General features: G+C 39.9%; 1 protein-coding gene across 1 annotated transcript in view; it reads right to left on the reverse strand.

Moving 5' to 3' along the window:
* Window positions 1-1,322: 1,322 nt before the first annotated feature.
* gli1 (GLI family zinc finger 1) overlaps window positions 1,323-19,061 on the reverse strand; it is a 71,253-nt gene continuing 53,514 nt past the window's right edge. Inside the window, exons 2-13 of the mRNA XM_030135370.1 lie at window positions 15,105-15,209; window positions 12,747-12,985; window positions 11,693-11,794; window positions 11,395-11,593; window positions 10,526-10,694; window positions 10,236-10,343; window positions 8,728-8,868; window positions 8,476-8,625; window positions 7,785-7,949; window positions 7,373-7,615; window positions 6,634-6,943; window positions 1,323-5,470 (exon numbers count right to left, since the gene is read on the reverse strand). Of these exons, the coding sequence (XP_029991230.1) occupies window positions 2,982-5,470; window positions 6,634-6,943; window positions 7,373-7,615; window positions 7,785-7,949; window positions 8,476-8,625; window positions 8,728-8,868; window positions 10,236-10,343; window positions 10,526-10,694; window positions 11,395-11,593; window positions 11,693-11,794; window positions 12,747-12,985; window positions 15,105-15,175 (4,386 nt within the window). The 5' untranslated portion in view covers window positions 15,176-15,209 and the 3' untranslated portion in view covers window positions 1,323-2,981. The remainder of the gene's footprint in view (window positions 5,471-6,633; window positions 6,944-7,372; window positions 7,616-7,784; window positions 7,950-8,475; window positions 8,626-8,727; window positions 8,869-10,235; window positions 10,344-10,525; window positions 10,695-11,394; window positions 11,594-11,692; window positions 11,795-12,746; window positions 12,986-15,104; window positions 15,210-19,061) is intronic.

Here is a 19,061-nt window from a genome sequence, read left to right on the forward strand (position 1 = left end):
GTTTCCGTAGAAATCGAAGGGACAGATATGGCTGAGTACTGCAGTTTGAACAACAGACATACATATGGTGAGCAGGTGTCGCTTTGTGTGGGACTGCATGCATTTTTATCATCCCTTGTCCCCACAGCCCACAAGCTCAAACATTTTTAGGCAATGTTTCTGTTATTTTATTGATTATTTGGTTCATACTGTTGCTTTTTTTAAAATAAATAAATAAAAATTATATATATAATACACACACATATATTTATTAATTTTTTGTTCATGTAGTTATTTTGTTGATTTTTGCTCATTTTATTGTTTTGTTCATGTTTTGCTCTTTTATACACATTTTTACCAAGTTTATTTTATTTGCTTCATTTTGTTACTTATTTTGTCAGTTATATTATTTTCTTGTTTTTCGTTCATTTGTCTACATCTTTGACAATCTTGTTCCTTTTATTGATTATTTTGTTGTTTTTTGTTCATTTGTATTCGTTTTTACTCTTTTTTTTTGTTGATTTAGTGCTTATTAGCATACACTTGCTTTCACAACTTTAGTAAAAAAAAATAAAAAATCAATATTTATTGTTATTCAAACATCCCTATTCTTATTTATTTTAAATTGTTGGAGCTCAAAAATACCGAGTTGTGAAGGTGATCGGAGGCAACAAAATGCACTTTTGCTTTTTATGAATGTGTTCCTTTCATAAGATATAATCTAGGTTTAAATATAAGTCTGTATCTCAGTATCTGTAACACATCCAGCATTGTTCCACTCAAATGTCTTCTTTGTCCCACATTTGTCCTTGGTTCTTAGTCACCTGCTCAAGGTAACATCATTCTGAATAAAGAAGTACGAAAAACTGACAAGGTCTGACAAGCACTTTGCATTCAAACTGAACATGTTTATTCATAAACTGGTAAAATATAGCACATTTGTATAAAAATGTAGAAAATTGTACACAAAATATAACACTTGGCTTTTGTCTATTATAGTTAATGCTACTATTATAGCTTTCTGTTGCTAAAGGTGATATTCTTTTGCCAGCAAAAAAGTCAGAATGAAGGTTGACAGTTATAAAAACACACACAAAGAAGGCAACATCCATAAAGATCATTAATATAAAAAGATTTATACAAAACATCTCACATTCTACAGAACAGCACTAGAAGTCATTATTTATGCCTGTATTGCTAAAGTTAGTGTTGTGTTAAATAGACTATTTGTGCATCTTTATCTTGTGATTTTAAGGTGTCTTTGGTAGGTTGTAGAATTTTTTTCCCAAAAAATTAAAAACCCAGAAATTTATTTCCGCAAATGCAGAAATTACTTTTTACAAATTCTGATGCGTCAAATTTAAAATGCTTCAAAAATACTTTTAAGTGGCCTAATGCGGTCAATCTGTGTTCTTGAATGACTATTAGAAATACTGTGATAACTCTTTACTATAAAAATGAGGTTCCTGTGAATAGTCAAAAAGACAGAGACCTTTTCACACAGTGCTGTAGTCAGTGCAAAGCCACAGTGTAAAATTAGCTAAAAGGCTGCAGCCTACTTTCATATGGTTCCACTCAATAGTCACACAAAAGTACCTTATTGTACCCATTCAGTATATATTTCACTACAGTGGTAGTGATTGATATAAATTCCTCTTCTTGACCTCCTATCCTAAATTAGTAATCAGAATTTTTAACTCCTCTTTGGGATTAGAGCAAACCTACAGCAGCGCTGTATTATGAATGTACCTCAGTTTTTCCAATACATCTTTTATTGGTCTGTTAACAGATACATAACAGCTGGCTCAGGTCGTGTTCAAAATAGCCGTCATCCTCAGCTGAGTCATGTACGAGTCGGAGTCGAGCTCATGTTCTTGAAGGCATTATTTGTGAATATATCAGGCATTATGTGCAGGGAGTTGACGCAAATGTACTAAATTAAGTTTAGCTCCATGTACCTCAGAGAGAGCAAGGCACTTTCTATTTTGTAACTATAACACCTCTGAAAAAAAACAAAACAAAAACAAAAAACAAAAGAATGATGTTGCTTTAGGAACACTTACAGTAAGCATGTGGAGTCCAAACTCACTGTCCCGCAAAGGCAATTTCAACATACACATCATCTGAACACCAAAGAAGAAGTCCTGAGTGTCTGTGTGTACTATGTGAGTGTTTATGCATACTGTGTGAAAATACTGGTAAGCCACTTGTGGAGTGTGTTGTTCATGACAAGAACAAAATCCTAAGCGATACAGATAATGGTTTAGTAGCACCGATTTCTCCTCTAAAAGTACATCATACATCCAGCTCTTCAATCAAGCATCTTACTACCTCCCATGTGAGAGCTCAAAGCTGTCTATCACGAGGCAGATCGTGATTCATCCACTGCCCCGACGTCATATACACAACATATAAATGTATATAAAACCTATTTACATGTCCTTCTCTGCTCCACTGTTACCACAGCCATATGTGACTGGAATGCCTGTTTGTAAAAAGTTCAGCAAAAGTTTCATTTCAGGCGTAGAGCTCTGTGACTCACATTAAGGCACAGAAGAATAGTAAGTACAAACTGTGAAAAAATAGTACAGCAAAGCGGGTTTGATCAGACACCTTTGGTTCTAAAGTTTAGGGATTGTAAGAGTTTTTAAACCAGGGGAGGGACCATATGAGTTGCTATGTCTCATTCTGCAGGCCAAAGGTTTATAACATGGCATTTTTTCTGTACTATGGTTGTCCAGTAGCATCTGCTCCCAATTGAGTTTCCTATTTTTGAAGGTTAATGGATGTTTAAAAAAAGTCCAGCCTAATAATGTAAAACACCCAAGATCTAATTAAAAAACTTGTTCTTTTTTTTACCTGAACTGGCATTCAATGTTCAAGGGACAGTCAATATGCGACAGGATGATAAAGCCCTGTGGCTACATATGGATCTCTATTAAAACACAAACAATTGGATTTGATTGTAAAAATGTGGAAAAAAGCTGCCTCAGAGTCCTCCTTTAAGACATGGTGTTCAGGTATTTATTCTCCCCAGCTAGTGAGGTAAGCATGGACGTCATGTCCCCCACAGCCATGTTGGAAAGGCCAGAGCCTGCAGCCAGGCTGACAGATGTCTGGGGCGTGGTAAGGCGGGACGAGGCCTGCGAAGAAGACCTGAGCTGACCTGGGAGGGGATTGGTGACTGGATTAAATGAGGAAGAGTCGGTGTCATCGATGATGGAGGTGAAGTCTATACGAGCATTGTCCAGGTCCAGGTTTTCTAAGGCATTGGAAATGGGCCCAGACTCAGGGTAAGGTGTTGATTTAGTGCCACCTGTTGGATCCAGGCTCAGACAAGGACCATTTTGGGGGTCTATGTGTTTCTCCATATCCATGCTGATCTGACCTGAGTAGTACATGTTGTTGTTATTGGAAGGAGAGAACATTTCATTCTGTGGGTGCTGCGGATGCTGGACTGGGGGCAGTCGGACCCCTCGTCTGGGGCTGGAGGTGGAGTGAACAGGGCTAAGGTGAGGTGGGCTGCCCAAGTAGGCTCCGACTTGGGACAAGCTGTTTTGACGACTCAGAGGTTTCCGTCCTTGAGGGGGCCTGGGAACCACCATGTCCTGACCATAGCATGAGCCTTGAAGATTTGCTAGTTGCTGGTCTTTAGGAGTCATAGAGGACGGGCCCTGGCTGTGGCCTTGAGGACTCATGACCAGGTTCTGGTTAGGGTAGGATGAATAAGGCTGGTTAGAGTACAGACTCTGGTTTTGGTGCTGTGGACTGTGTTGGATCATGGTGGTTTGAGCACTCATATCCATGTTGTCAGAAAGTGGAGGAGGTTTAATTCCACTTTGCTGTTGTTCTTGCTGTTGTTCCCACATGAGCGCTTGTTGGGATTGCACATAGTTCCTCACCATAATCTCTTTCACTTGCATCATGGGGGTTTCTGATCTCTGCCCTTCACTTAGAGCAGAACCTGCACAGCCTAAGCTTAAGCTGCCTCCCCTTGGGAAAGAGTTTTGGTTCTGGCCTTGAAAGTCGCAGCTGGGATTGTTGGAGTTTCTCATCATAACTTGGCCGGTCTGCTGGTAACCCTGTTGGAGGAGCATCCGCTGTTGCTGATGTTGGAGCTTAGCACTTTGACAGGCATCTCCACCTCCCATGCCAGGGTGAAACTGTTGTTCGGGCTTGATGGTGAGTTTATGAGTTCCATTGGGACTGTTATAGAGACCGGTCTGATTGTTGAAATGTGTTTGGGACTGCTGAGGTTGCATGTTTGGGTCTGAATACTGCATTCCTCTCTGGGTCTGAACCTGGTTGTCTGTCCATTGACCTCCTCCAGCATCACCGCCCTGGCCCAAACCTGGATAATGTGGGCCTGATGGACTGAGCTGGCAGGTGCTCATACTGTACTCAGCCTGTTGGAGAAGTGTATTGGACATGCCTTCTGGGTGAATTGGCCTTCCACCACCTCTGGAAGCAACTTCTCCTCCCTGGTGCTGGTAGTGTCCCTGATTGTAGCCTTGTTCTTGGCAACCTAGAGAGTCACGACTTGGGGACAGCTGGTTTGAAATCGGCCCTCCACCTCCCCCTCCAAGGCTCTGCTGCTGCTGCTGGTATCCCATGAAATTTCTGTCTCCAGGGGGCATCATCATGGAACGGTCCCTGGCCTCTATGGGAGCCAGGTGGGATTCCATACCCATGGCCTCCATCATTACATTTTCTGTAATGCTCGGTGGCCGAGGGGAATAAATGTGACGGGTGATACTGGTGTCTGAGCCACGGTGCTGCAGTGCGTTCCTTCGGCCCATCATAGATACATTATTCAGGCTGTTGAAGCGCTTGGGGAGAGCTTGAGGATCCACTGCTGATCGGACTGGGTCGCTGGCTCGCCTGCTGTTGTTACCTGGAGCCTGGTGAGGGTATATGACACCAGTGCCATACTCTGTGTTAGCACTGTGCCGTCTTGGACCACCTTGTTGAAGGAAAGGAGGCAGGGGCTGTCCCTGATAGTCACTTAATATGCCACCTCTTCTCCCTGGGGTACCTGGCTGTTCCATATTTGGTAGAGGAGTAGGTGGAGGCCCACCAGTCGCAGCTGCATATTTGGCTTTCAGACTGTACTGCTGGGCAGGTGTTAAGTTGGGAAGACCTGGCAGTCCTCCTCCTCCTCCACCAGGACACGGAGGTCCTCTGCGATTCATCTCAGGAGAGAGAGGGTCTCCTCCACTGTGCTCTGGGCCAAGGAGGTGACATCCCCCTCCTCCTGGTCCACCCATTTGTGAAACCTCACTGGAACGCCGACTGGATAAGTAAGGAGATACCATGGAGGAGCGACGGCTCACAGTATAGGCGGAGCTTAGGCTGCTTGTGCCACTTCCTCTCCTGTCATTAGAGCAGCCAATCGAAGAGCCACCTCCTAACTCATGATTTGACAGCTCCATAACACGGCGATTTGAAAGGAGTGGAGAGGGTGCACACATTGCCATGTTCTCTCCTGAACCTAAATATGAACAACAGGAAGAGCGTAGACATGTAGCTTATTTAGCTTAGACCATATATTTTAATTAATGATTATTTATCAGTCATTTATTGGGTCACTCCATACCAACTCACCAGTGGTCTCCGTGTCCATATCATGATGAGAAAGTGACAAAAACTCTTTAATGTTTTAATATACTTACATCAATTGTACCATTTTCCCATAAAAAAATTAAGACAAATCCAAATTGTACAATTCTGTTAACAAATTATGCATGTTCATTAATTTGATTTCAGCAACAGTTAACTAAATGCCTACCAACATGGTCCACATTATACTTAAGTTTTTTTTTGTTATGTTTGATACAAATTTCTACCCAATTCAATGAAAACCTAAACAAATGATTGGGGTTTGGAACACACATATACTGACAGTCAATAGAAACTTTGAGGTAGAAATGTCTGCATATTTCTACTTGTAGGGGGGTTGTAATTATTCATTGTGGATTTATTGATGACTTAGTGCTCGGGTAGTTGAGATAATGATGAGTTGTCATGTTGTCACGGTTCATTGCACATGGGTTGGTCTCTTTGCAAAAGTGGACCAAATACACATTGAGCAATACTCAGTGGGGATCTGCACAATTTGAGGGTTGGTTTTGAAGGCCTATATAAAGACCCAAAAAAGGCCACCATTAGTCTAGTGAACTCATCATGCCATGTCTATCACGTGAACAACGTCTCCGGGCACTGGGTATGGTGGAGGCCGGTTTGAGCTACAGTATATAGCCAGGCGTATGGGCTGTTCACAACCCAATCCTGGTTGAACGCCACAACATGACAGGCTCTGTTGACGATAGACCACATCCAGGGTGAGACAGAGTGACAACTCCCGACCAGGAACGCTATTGTTGTGACTGTGTGTTTGCAGGTGCCATTTTCTTTTAAGTTTTTTGTTTTGAAATTATCTGGAAACTTTAGATTTTTGTTTCTGTATGCCAATATCCTAAAGAAATGATTCATACGAAAAAAATTCCAGTTTAGGGTTTCAAAATAAAAATTATGTTGAAAAATATGGTCTCAAAGTTTTCATTGACTGTGAGTGTACTAATGATATGAACTGGAAAGTGCAGGTGAGTTATGACATGGACTGACCCATTTATTCCATCACATAACATAACATACCAGGAAGTGCAGGGAGCTTATTGCTGGCACAGCGGCCAGGAGGGGTTGGCCTGCGAATTTGCTTGAGTTTGTCAATCTTCAAGTTCTCCAGCCTTTTCAGAGCCTGTGCTGACATTCCCATAGTTCCTCCTACACCTCCTGGTTCTCCACCTCCTCCACCTGTGACTCCATCCTCCAGTGCTGTCAGATCTTCCAGACTGCCTGCTGCGTTTAGGTTCATCTCCACCCCGCTGTCATTGTTGTTGGTGCTTCCCAGTGGAGAGCGTTCGCTACTGCAGGATGACTGACCACCAGGGCTCGGCTGAGATTTCTGAAAGAATTCAAGTAATGTCAGGTCATTTAAATGATGTGAGTCTTCATTATTTATTTTATTCTTAATTATTTTATTGTGTTATACTTATATATTTATAGTTTACTGTAATTTTATTCAGGGTTTTTTAATGGTTTCCATTCACATACTTGGTTGCTTTTATTATTACTTTATTCTATTATTGGCCTTCAAGTCACACTTATTAGTTATATGTTCATCTGAACGTTTTGATTATATTAGATATTATCTACTGTCTATATGGGCACTATTAACATAGTTTATGAGGCTGTAAGTTTTTCAACAGTTTATGCTGTATGAGTGTTCCCACCAGAAATAAAATATACTAATTTGCCAAAGATCAGCTTGCTCGCTTTAAATATTTTTGATTACTTTAATTTTAGGGCATCAGCAAAGTCAAAAGTGACCCACCAGGGCAGTTTCAGGGGCCAACAGTTTGCAGTCCTCTCTGCGGGTCTCCTCTTTCTCCAGCAGTAGGTCAGTGTTTTGGCCTCCAGGAGTCATAGCTGAGCCGGGTGGTCGAGGGCCTGTGTCTCCACGGTGCTTCTTAGTGATGTGGGCCTCAGGACCATGTACTGTTTTTACATGTTTACGCAGAGAGCTGGGGTCTGTGTACCGTTTAGTGCAGCCAGGGATCTTACATACATAGGGTTTCTGGAAAGGAGCAAGTTGTCAGTGAATATATATCTTAGAAAGCCCTTCATTCTAAATGTTATTTTAGAGAAAGTGACCAAGTTTTATACCTGTTTATAGTATTACTTCACTATTGTTCACATTCAGACAATATGACTGTCCTAATTTTCCACTGTGTATAATAAATTACCTCATTAGAGTGAGTTCTGTTCTGGTGTTTGGCTCGGTCTGAGGCATTAGAGAAGGCCTTGTTGCAGCCTTCATGTTCACAAACATATGGTTTTTCTCCGGTGTGAGAGCGCAGGTGGGTCTTCAGATTCTCCAGGCGAGAGTATGCCTTGTTACAGCCTTCGAACTAAAACAGAAATGTTAACAATTATACGGTTTGAAAATTTACCACAAAATTATCATTTGATTCTACTTGCCTGGACTAATAATCCATTTATTTTGAGTCTGATATCCAGTCATTGGAGTTTACCTTAACTTATTACCTAGGTATGAGGACAGAGGGACAGAGGTCAGCCTGACCTGCCCCCTTTAATCCAGAACATTAGCCTTTTGGGGTTAATGTTCTAGGAAAAGGTACAGCCAAAGCAAGCGACACTGGCAGATACTTTTTGAGGCTGACGTTATGTAAATCCACAAAGCAAACACAGTGTCTATCCTTTTGTAAAGAAAAGGTATAGTCGCCTCATATACAGTTGGAATTTCTAAACATAAAGCACTTGAAAGCAGTTGAATGTTTAATATTGTTTGCCTGTATTTACATTATTTCATACTGCAGCGTGAAATTAATGCAAAAAGTCTGTCATTCTTCTGGCAATTAACTACTTGTGTAAATAACAACACAAAGACGAGACAGAGGGTAAATATACACTCACAGTGCACTTGTGTGGCTTCTCCCCTGTGTGTCTGCGCATGTGAACCACCAGCATGTACTGGGCTTTGAAAGGTCTCTGCTCTCGAGAGCACTCCTGCCAGTGACACACAAACTCCTTTTTCTCCCCATGGATGTGCTCATTGTTGATGTGCTGTGAACAAAATAAACAGACATTGTTACATGAGGTGCTAGTTTTTATTCATCCAACATCTTTTTCCTATTGTCTGTGCTGTCTGCAGTGTCTGTCTCTTACATGAACTAGCTGGTCCTGTGTGTCAAACTCCTTGTTGCAACTCTCCCAGTGGCAGTTGGTTTCATAAATGGCTTCTGGTTCAGGCTTCCCATCGTCCTTGTCCAAGTCATCTCGGCCATCCAGTAGACCAAGGAGTGGGTCCTAAATAAATGTACATGCACAAAGTAGATGCTCATGTATAGAGTAAAATATTTTAATTAAAAAAGACGTTGTGTATATGGGATAATCTGTCTACATTTTACCTGCTTTTAAGTCTGTTGGTGGTTTAAGATGAATTTATGTTTCTTGACCAAGTTGTCCGTGTCTCTTTCTATATCTTCTTTGCGTGTTATAATAAGTGTGTAATGTGTAAAGTGTGCTGCACACTGTGTTTATTCCACACTTCTATTAAAATTTATATCTCTCATGCATGTCTTACATTATCAGCCTTTGTGTTGCACATTTTAAATAGTATCTGAATGTTTTTTTTTATTAACATTAGTATCATCTTTTCTTTTTTATTATCGTACTGCATGCATATAAATGAGAGACATAACTAATCTTATTTCTGATTTATATTTAAGGGAGGTTCTATATTTGTCCATAGAATACAGATGAACAATAGCCTCATAGAAATCCTTTCAGGAATATTTAGTAAAGAGCAGAATCCTCGTCAAGTAACTCACTAATGTAGATCCAGATTCATTCTTGCCTTATATTTCACGCAGCTTTTCAATTACTGATAAGAAGATGGCTCTTCAACTACAGTTACTACCTCAACTACCTGAAACTATAAAAGCTGAAAAGAAAAAAAAAACACATTACTTTTGTTTAAGTTTAATAAGGTCGCAACACCCAGATGACATTTCTGCAGGTATTATCAAATTACATTTGAGACTTAACACCTTTGTCCACCATTATGAATGCAATTATCAATCATCAAGTGCTTTCTTTGGTTAGTGTAATTTAGACTTTCTAAACATCACAAATGGCCCCTTTACTTCTGAGATGAGTTCTCTCTCACTGAAATCTGCTGATGAGAGCTTTTGGTTTGAAGCAGCTCGCCTAAGTCCTCATTTCAAAATTTTCCCTAAAACACATCTAGTTAAAGAATCCTGCAGAAAACCCTACAAAGAAGACTCAGAGGGAGCTTCAGAAAGTTCATAGAAAAAGGACAATTGGAAAAAATGGTTAAAGTTATCATGTTTATTTTTCAACACATGTTCCATCTAGATCTATACACTTCTGCGAGCATTGATACCAGCCTTTGAGTCCATCTGTGTAATTCTGAGGGCCATGCGATTTAAACCATGTAAAAGCTATGTTCTTTTTCCACAAACTTTGTAAAGTGCACTCGTATGAGAAATGTTGTGCCACGCACACGTGCTACGTTTTCTTTTGAACTTACCCAGAAAATGTACTTATTTATATACTCACAGTTTCTTTATTCCTATGTCTGAAAAATCTAAGATCAAAATTATAATGTATGGATGTGAAATTTAATAAAGACTTGAATATTGTGAAAATACCTGAGTGCCAGTGGAAGAAGGACTGGCCACATCTCCTTCTGACCTCTCCTCCAGACTTTTTACATTCATGCCGTCCATCACACCCCCAAGCCCCGGCTCCGTCTTCAGCTACAAAACAATACAAAATATAAACATACCGTATCAGTATATTGATACAGTCAACACCAAATCTGTTATTGACAAGCCATCATGCTCTATTTTTATCTCCCATCCGTCCTTCGAGGCTGTCAGTAGCAGAAGGTGTGCTGATGCTCCTCTGCTTTTTGAAGTGAGTGAGAAAGCTTCCTTACATGTCCGTGTTTGGGCGGAGCGTGTAGCCGAGGATTATGGGGAGGTAAGCGTGATGCTTGGCAGGAACCTGGTGTGTGTCCACCCAGAGGCGTTGCTCCACCTCCTCCATACATTGATCCTTGAGGCCTGGACTGACAGTTCATGTTGCTGGAATAGCCAAGAGATGGACTATGGAGTAACGAGAGGAATTCAAATTTAAATTCAAATTTATTTAGCATAATTATTCATACTGATAAATATGAGCTTCTTTCTTTACAGTAGACTACACAACCTTTTTTTGAAACTTTGCCAATTGGTTGTAGTGAGTTGTCCACCATTATTTATTATTTATTATTCAACTTAGTGTGCAAATGTACCTGTGCTAAGACAACTACACCAGCAAACTTGTTGTTAGTAGTTGTAAAAGTGGGGCAGCATCCACGGGTGCAGAGGTATATTTTAGCAGATACTGTACTACGTTTTTCCTGCATTTACTGCATGCTTTCATCTGTGGGGCCTTAGGAGGTCCGATTACCTCACACTCAGATTAGATGAAAGACACAAAAACTGGAACATTCATCAGTTCTGGGTGATAAATGGTGTGGTGTCAAAACAAAATCAAGAAACTTTGATCCTTAGAACAGTACACTGCTTCCTGTGATGCTATTTTTAAAAGGCATCTTATTAGGCTGTGCACTAGTTAAGGAGCATACTGTATGTGCTGATGCCCCAAGCAGTCCTTGGTTCATTTCCCAGCTGGCCCGGACAATTTGCTGCATGACATTCCCCTACATCACTTTTCATTAAATTTCCTGTCTTTCTCCACAAAAAAATGCAAGTACGTCTGTTGTTATTGAAATGCATATTAATGAGCAGAGAAATATCTGACCTCATAGCGCTCACAGACAGATGGCCATAAGAACTGGCCCCACTGGGGTTACAACGAGAGTTGACAAAGGCCACCAGGGAGTTGGGTGAAGTCCTGATCACCGTTTGCAGGTCTACACTGGCATCCGACAGGGGGGAAATGGACAGAGCTCTCTTTTTACTCAGCTTCAGCATGGAGCGAGGTGTGGAGAACCTTGAGCCTAAGAATAAACAAAGAAAAGGAGTTAGCTGTGATGATAAAAGAAATCATTTATTTAAAATTAACATTAAACAGTGTATAGCAGTGACTGTTCCCTTACCATCACCTGAGCCATTCTGGTCAGAGCCAGGTTGACCCGGACAGAAGTTGTGATGAGAGGGCATCATGTTGTTCTGGTTACAGTAGGGGGTGCTACTGCCACCTGTCAGACACCAAGCACAGGCTGAAAAACCTTAACTGAACCCTTTATTGGGCAAGTGATTATTTTTGGTAAATTCTGCATGCATTACAAAACAGTATCAGCAACAGTTACAGTGAGGACAGTGAGTCAACAATCTCAGGTCAAATGTGGTCTACAGGGTCTGTAAGGTCCACCTCTGCATGAACAGTAAGTGTATGCTTTGTTAGGTACCATGAAGTAATGGTACTAATGTTAGTTATGATGTTCAAAGGGAGAATGTATATGTTGACAAGACTGTATCAGCACTTATGTTGTTGTAATGGTCTAAAAGTGATGTTCTAATATTCTAAAATACATGTTCCTTTCACCTTAGATGTGTTTTTCCTTTTTATATAAACTTTTTTTTTTGCCATTTATGGGCAAGGAATCAAATATGGTAACTTCAATCAACTTAATTTTCTACATAAGTATAAAATATTTAGAAAAATTTCACAAAAGTAATAAAGTCTTATTATGTCCTCCAATAACACACTAAGGTTGAAATTTTGAAATTCAGAGTATTTCTATGAGTGACCTATAAAGGGTTGAATACATCACACATCATGTTCATGCTACTGCAGGTTAGGACACACACTTCAACAATTTGTGTCCCTGTGATGAACACAAACAATGAATGAAAAGGGATCTTTACATACTTGTTTTTTAAAGTGCAGAACAATATATACACATATATATTGACAATCAATACATTCGGAGATGTGCTGACAAAAAATTGTAATCTGAAAAAGAGTTAACATTGTTTAACAAATGTAGTGGAATAAAAAGTACAATAGTTCCCTCTAAGATGTAGTGGAGCACAAGTAAGCTGCGTAAAATGGACACGTAGCTTTTTTCAGTCCCTCAGGTATCTCTAAATCCAAATCAATAGCAGCTGTGTGTGATTACAAAGATGTAAAAAGATACTCTGACTCACTCTCTGTGGGCGGCATACCCCGGTGGCCCATCATACTGTGTGGCGGCGGGGCCTGAGGGGGCCTCATGTATTGATCTAAGCAGTGACCAAATCCCTGTCCTGGTCCTGGTCCTGATCCATGACTCATACTGGGAGTCATGGGATTATACATAGTGCGGCAGTCCTGGGGAGGGCCGTTGAGGAGTGGAGCACGCAGCGACGACACATCACTGTAGGGCGACTGATCTGACGGCACTAGGCTGTGGAAATGTGAAAAACACAGAAATCATGACAAAATCCAACAGGTAGGAGCTGAAAAAAGCATAAGGAACAATATGATGCATATTTTAAGTATTTTCAAAAGTAGATGAATATGAGACTAAAGTCAATCAGTCAGTCATCTTCCGAACCATTTTATCCTTAAGAGGATCGCAGGGTGCTATAGCAAATTAATTATTTATTTATTACGTAACACTGAGAGAAACAGCCCCAAAGAGCTGAACTCCGGTTCCCTTTCAGTCTGTTGTAATGTTTTCTTCTCACCACTAGATGGCGCATAGCCCTTATTTTGCTGTCCACTGTGGAAAATTTACTCATCTGGGATTTCCCCTTCCAAACTAGAAAAGAGTAGCTTCATTGGAACTTTCCAGACCTCTCATGAAGTTCAATATATTCTCTGACCTTTCCTTCACTGAAAATGTGTCTCTCCTGCTTTTTCCCTGTCCCTGTTGCTGCTCCCAGACTTCATCTATCCACCTTCTACTAAGTCTTCCTTTCAGTTCTTTAAATCTTTAACCACAACGTGTATTCCACACAGGAGCTTAATCTGTCCTCTCTAATCCACTATGATGCTTCCCCCTCCCAAAGTTTACCTCCCTCCCGTTCTCACTCTTTTCTCCTCTCCCATTCATCCCTCCTGCCACCCCCCCCCCCCGTCTTTTTCTGCCCCCTCGGTCCCTTTCTGTCTCTTTCTATCTCCTCTTCCCTCTCTGTCCTGCACAGCCACCTTTCTCTGCAGCCCTCTCTGTGTTTCTCACTCGTTCTGAGTAACCTGAGCGGGGCGCGAGGCAGTCATGCAGAGCACAGCGGGGCCTGGTCAGCCTGTAATTAGCAGCTGTCAGAGAGAGGCCGAGTCCACCCGCAACCTGGGTGGCATGAGGGAGGGAGGAGGGAGGAAGAGGAGGGATAGAGGAGCGCAAGGGGAGGACTAAGGGGCTGAGCTTGCAATGGATCTACAACAATTGCAGCAAGACCTGAGCATTTAGATTTGACAGTTAACATGAGGGAGATCCATTTATTCACCTTCTTCTGGAAGTGAGAGGAGACACATGAAATGTTTTTGAACTTACACAGGTTATTTGGTTTGGTTTTACAAATCTTACAAATACCTCTAAAGCTGATTTATGTGCAAGTGTCTTCCATATATAGAAAAATGTGGTTCTAGGGAACATTGTGTCCTAAAGTTATCTTTTGACTACTCCATGCAGCAAATTAGTCAAGTTAGATGTTTGTGCAAAAACCAGAACTAAAACCTGTGCACAATGACTACCTGACAGCCCTGAGCTGAAAGAATACAAAACATAAATGTTCTAACACGCTTTTTGTCTTATCTGTTCTTATATATATATATATATTTTTTAAATTTATATTTAGATGACTTCCCTCCTTAAGAGCAACATTTTTCTGCATAATTTGGTTGTCTAATTTCAATTTTACAGCCTTTGTGGACAGTTCCTGTATTTAAAGTAAAACAAATCCTGAATTTTGAAAGGATAGGCCATTATGGCCATTCATTTGTTACTCAAAAGTGGAAAAAAGTAAGCCTGTTTTTTGTTCAAAACCAAAGTCCAAATCTGAAAGCTCAACATATCAAAAAGTTATGAAAAACTGTGTATGTGTGTTTTGGTTTTTGTTTCAGAAAGAGTCATTTTAAAAATTGTTATTGTTGATTTCACTTTTTTTCATGATTTAAAGTGATGTTTTCTAATACATTTTTAATTTGCAGAACAGAAAAATCTAATCACTACAAAAATGTTTTTCATATTCTAAGACTGGATATTAACAGAAATTATTTATGAGTGATAAAGATGATGCTGAGCAAATTTCAAGAGCAGGTCTTGAAATCTGTACAGTCAGGTTCACTGTTTCCAGTTTAAATGTTCTCCTACTCTGCCAAATGTGTGTGAGACTCAACCTACATGTGAATGTGAATTTGTTTTTTTAATCATTGCTGAAAAGCTTGTTTCCCAACATGCTGAACTTTTCATTTTGTGTTTATGTGATTAAAATAAGTGTGGAATTCGCCGAGGCAAACAAGGCTAAGAGCTGCAGCTGCAGAGTAATGAGTGAGGCCTGAGCGCATGCTGACTGCTGTCTTACCCTCTGGAGGGCTGGCTGGGTGAGGTCTCATAGTGATACAGCCCCTGGTGTGGCTGCATGTCCACTGGCATTGGAGAGACCTTCTGCTCTCCTTACACCCTGGACCTGACACACACAAACACAAGGACATGGTTAGGGTGAGGAGAGTAAAACCAAACAAACCCAACCCATCTAAACAAAACCAAACTCAACCAGAAAGAAAAGGCAAATAGACAAAAACAATTGTGGTTGGGAAAAAGAACACGTAGGATGTTAATAACAGACCGAACCAAACCTAGCAAAACAGTTCAAGGGCAAAATAAGCTCTCCCTAAAAAGCTTGAGTCATACTTATTTTGAACAGTACAAAATCCATTACTTAAGTAGAAATGTAAAAATAACAGTGGGAATGAAAAAGCCCACAAAATGAAAAAACGCTCCATTAGTAGAAAAAGTTCTTTATTACAGTTGTACAATGCTTTTCACTCACATTTACCCAGACTAGGAGTTGAAGCAAATATGTGTTGAGCAAGAAAAAAAACAACAGGGGATTATGAAAATCTACATTAAATAAATTGTATATCTATGCTTTGCTCTTAATACAACAAATCAACACCAAATATTGTCTTTGCATCTGTTTGTCATGTAGAGCTGGGCTGAAAGAAGAGATCCAGCAACAAACAAACAACCAGGTTATTTGTGTGTGATCACACAGACACAAATGAAAGCATCTGGTTTAATGTGAAGAAATCTGACATCTAGAGAAAAACAGCATGTAAAGTAACGTGGCATCATGGCAGTTATTCTGAGCATCAATGCCAATGAAAATCAATGTGATGTGATTAAGGCACTAAATGCAGTAATATATTGTTGTTGTTTTTTTCACAAGTTTTTTCACATTTTGTTTAGTGACATGATTTATAGTAGCTGTAGCTTCACTACAACTGTAAGTGAAGTGAACTTTTTAGATTTTAGAGCTGGACCAGTAGGTGATTTATAAAGACCAATATACCCAACCTTCCCTCCCAGACAATAAAAGATGAAAACCACAAGACATGAACTATCTTTGACTTCATTAGAAAGTAGATCACTGTTGAACTGAACATAAATCCAAGTAATGCATCATCAAAGAAGCTGTAAAAATCTAGGTGGAACTTTTTTTTTCTTTTTTCACTTTTTCTTTTTTTCTTCTTTTTTTTTTTTTTTTTTTCAAAACGACTCAGGTAGAAAAGCCAATGCCAAAAGTTAAACACTGGTATTGGTATCTGATTCAACTTGTCTATCCCCATTTGAATTTAGTTTTATTTTCACATACAGAAAATGAAAGATACAATATGGGATCTGAAAGTGATGGGATCTGATTTGAATTGATAAAGCACTTTGTGACTCTGTCTGTGAAAAGTGCTCTATAAATAAAATTTACTTTACTTACTTTACTTAAAGTGAATACAAAGCAAAATTGCCTAAAAACCCTATGAGGCAATATATTTCTTAAAATAATTGTATGAATGTAATATAGACATACATGAAACTTAATAATGCTATTAGTCTATGTTTTTATGATAGTCTGGCAATACTGTGTTTTTATATTACACATAAACCATGCATTTGAAGACTTTCTACACATTCTGATCTTAATTTGTTCATCTTCAAGTGGCCGTGTTTAAGGTCCCTTGTCCCTTGTATTATATTATATGATGTTTTTTATGTTTTTATCATGCTTTTAACAGGTTTTATCTTGGCATTTTTAGTAATATCTTTTAGTAATATCTAGTGACTTTTATTTATTTTAGTCTGTTTTAATTATTTATTTTAGTCTTTTTTAACCACGATCAGTGAGCTGCTGGGAGTACCTGTCAATGTCTTTGGCCTGTGCTGTTTTTAATCTGTCCCCTGTATGTGTCCTGTGGTTTTAATGTTGCCCTCTCCAGACTGCAGAACAAATCTACCTACAGGTATCAATAAAGTCACCTTGAACCTTGAACCTTGTTAAATCTTTAAAGGCAATGTGATGCTGCTGCTGTGCCCCGACACACTCCTTCAGATTACACAAAAACCCTGTGTCACAGACAGTAGGTTTGGCTTGTAATCTCTCTTCTCTAAACAGTCGTGAACCTCAAACCCCGCTGACAGATGCTGAAACCTGCAGCAACTATCCCATCATGGAAAGTAGCTATCAATGTGGAAAAGAGGCAAACACATGAAGAAAGTCTGGGTTTTACCTTAAAGCTTAAAGGACTGGATATATTGTTAAAGGGTGCTCACAGCCCAAACAGTAAAAAAAAAAGGCAAAGAACAGAGCAGCCTTTTGTATGAAAGTCATATTGAGGAGGAAATCTTTCAACGTGTGTACGTGTGTGTGTGTGTGTGTGTGTGTGTGTGTGTGTGTGTGTGTGTGTGTGTGTGGGTGTGCGTGTGTGTGTGTGTGTGTGTGTGAGGTAATTGGAGTGGAGAGATTTCAGGAACAAGCACCTGCTCATTATGTCCAACCACATCAGTGCAGGTACTAATAGTCAGGACTGAAGACTCTTACATGGTTATAACAGTAGTTAGGAAAAAAAAACATGGCACAAGCTGGTATCATGTATGTATACTCCAAGAGGAGAAAAAAAAATACAGTATACTGACGTATTAAAGCATCTGGTGCAACAAAATGTGACTCAATGTCTGTGTTACATTTATAACATATGTTTTGTGTAGCCTAATAGTTTTTAGTGGAGGTCAACATATATGGGCCACTACCAGTATTAATTATTAGTGATCAAGGACTTTGAAAACTAGTATTTGGAGCCATATTCAATAAAAAATGAACACCCTATACTTAACATTTAGTATAAGCTTTTGTCTTGCTATATATTTCAATAATGTTAAATGTCATTTTTCACATCAAGCAACTCCTTGGTTTAATTTTTGTATTTTTCAATTTTTTTATTTTATCATAAAATAACTAGAAAACTGCAGAAAACTGGATCTGAAAATTGTAGTTAATTGCCAAGCTCTACTTCATGTAACAATCTCTTGCTATGTATGGAATTTGAGGTAAAAATGAATGCAAGTCATACAATGCTCAAAAATGCCTCAGATATTTTTTTTATGTCACAGTGTGCACATAGTGCATATGATTTGCTACAATAAATACACTTTTGCCCATAAAGTTGGAATAATGTTGTTTTCAGAGTGCAGTTGAAAAATGCCTGCTAAATCTGTCCTTGTGATTCTGCCTTCTTAAGTCTCCATGCATGTGTAATGAAAATATCACATAGCTACTGAACATGTGACAAATGTTCAAACCCAAACTGGGAGAGCTCCTGTTCACTGCAGATGAAAGCCCTGTGGTTTGAGTGGAACAGGTTGCCATGACTGTTATGTAGTAGCACAAGTGTTAAAAGGGCAGTGGGGACCTATTTAAGCCCACAGGCCACCACGGGGATTTGGTACGCAAAGCTAGCGAGTGACTAAATGACGTGGGCGGTCTGAGGGCTAATTGCACATATTCAGCACCGGGTTTGGATGTGTGTGTATATTAATCAGCCGGAAGTGCTAAATAGAGACCTCACTGAACACCTCAGCTGTCCAGAGCTAATAAATACCAAGAAGGGGGTCCCCAGACACACACACACACACATACATATACACAGATACTGACACACCTGTCAGTCTCAGCAGGCGGTGGGAGGCAGAGCTGTCCAGCAGCCACTGAGTCGACAAGAATCTGATTGTGTGTGAAAGAGTGAGTGAAACTGTCAATACAGCGCATCAGGAGCAGTTTGACTGTGTACGCTCAGTGGCAGGTGTGTGCATGTGAGAGCGTGCACAGAGAATTTCAGTAACAAGTGTATTTGCAGTGTGAGTGTGTGCATGTGTTGTAGGGAGTGGGTTTGACATGATAAATGGCCAGTGGATCTCAGAGAGTGAATAATGTATGAGACCACCTGCGCAAAAGAAAGCTGGAAAATCTTGAAAAATATGTTTGTAAGTG

Source organism: Sphaeramia orbicularis, chromosome 5 (assembly GCF_902148855.1).
Source record: "Sphaeramia orbicularis chromosome 5, fSphaOr1.1, whole genome shotgun sequence".
Taxonomy (NCBI): domain Eukaryota; kingdom Metazoa; phylum Chordata; class Actinopteri; order Kurtiformes; family Apogonidae; genus Sphaeramia; species Sphaeramia orbicularis.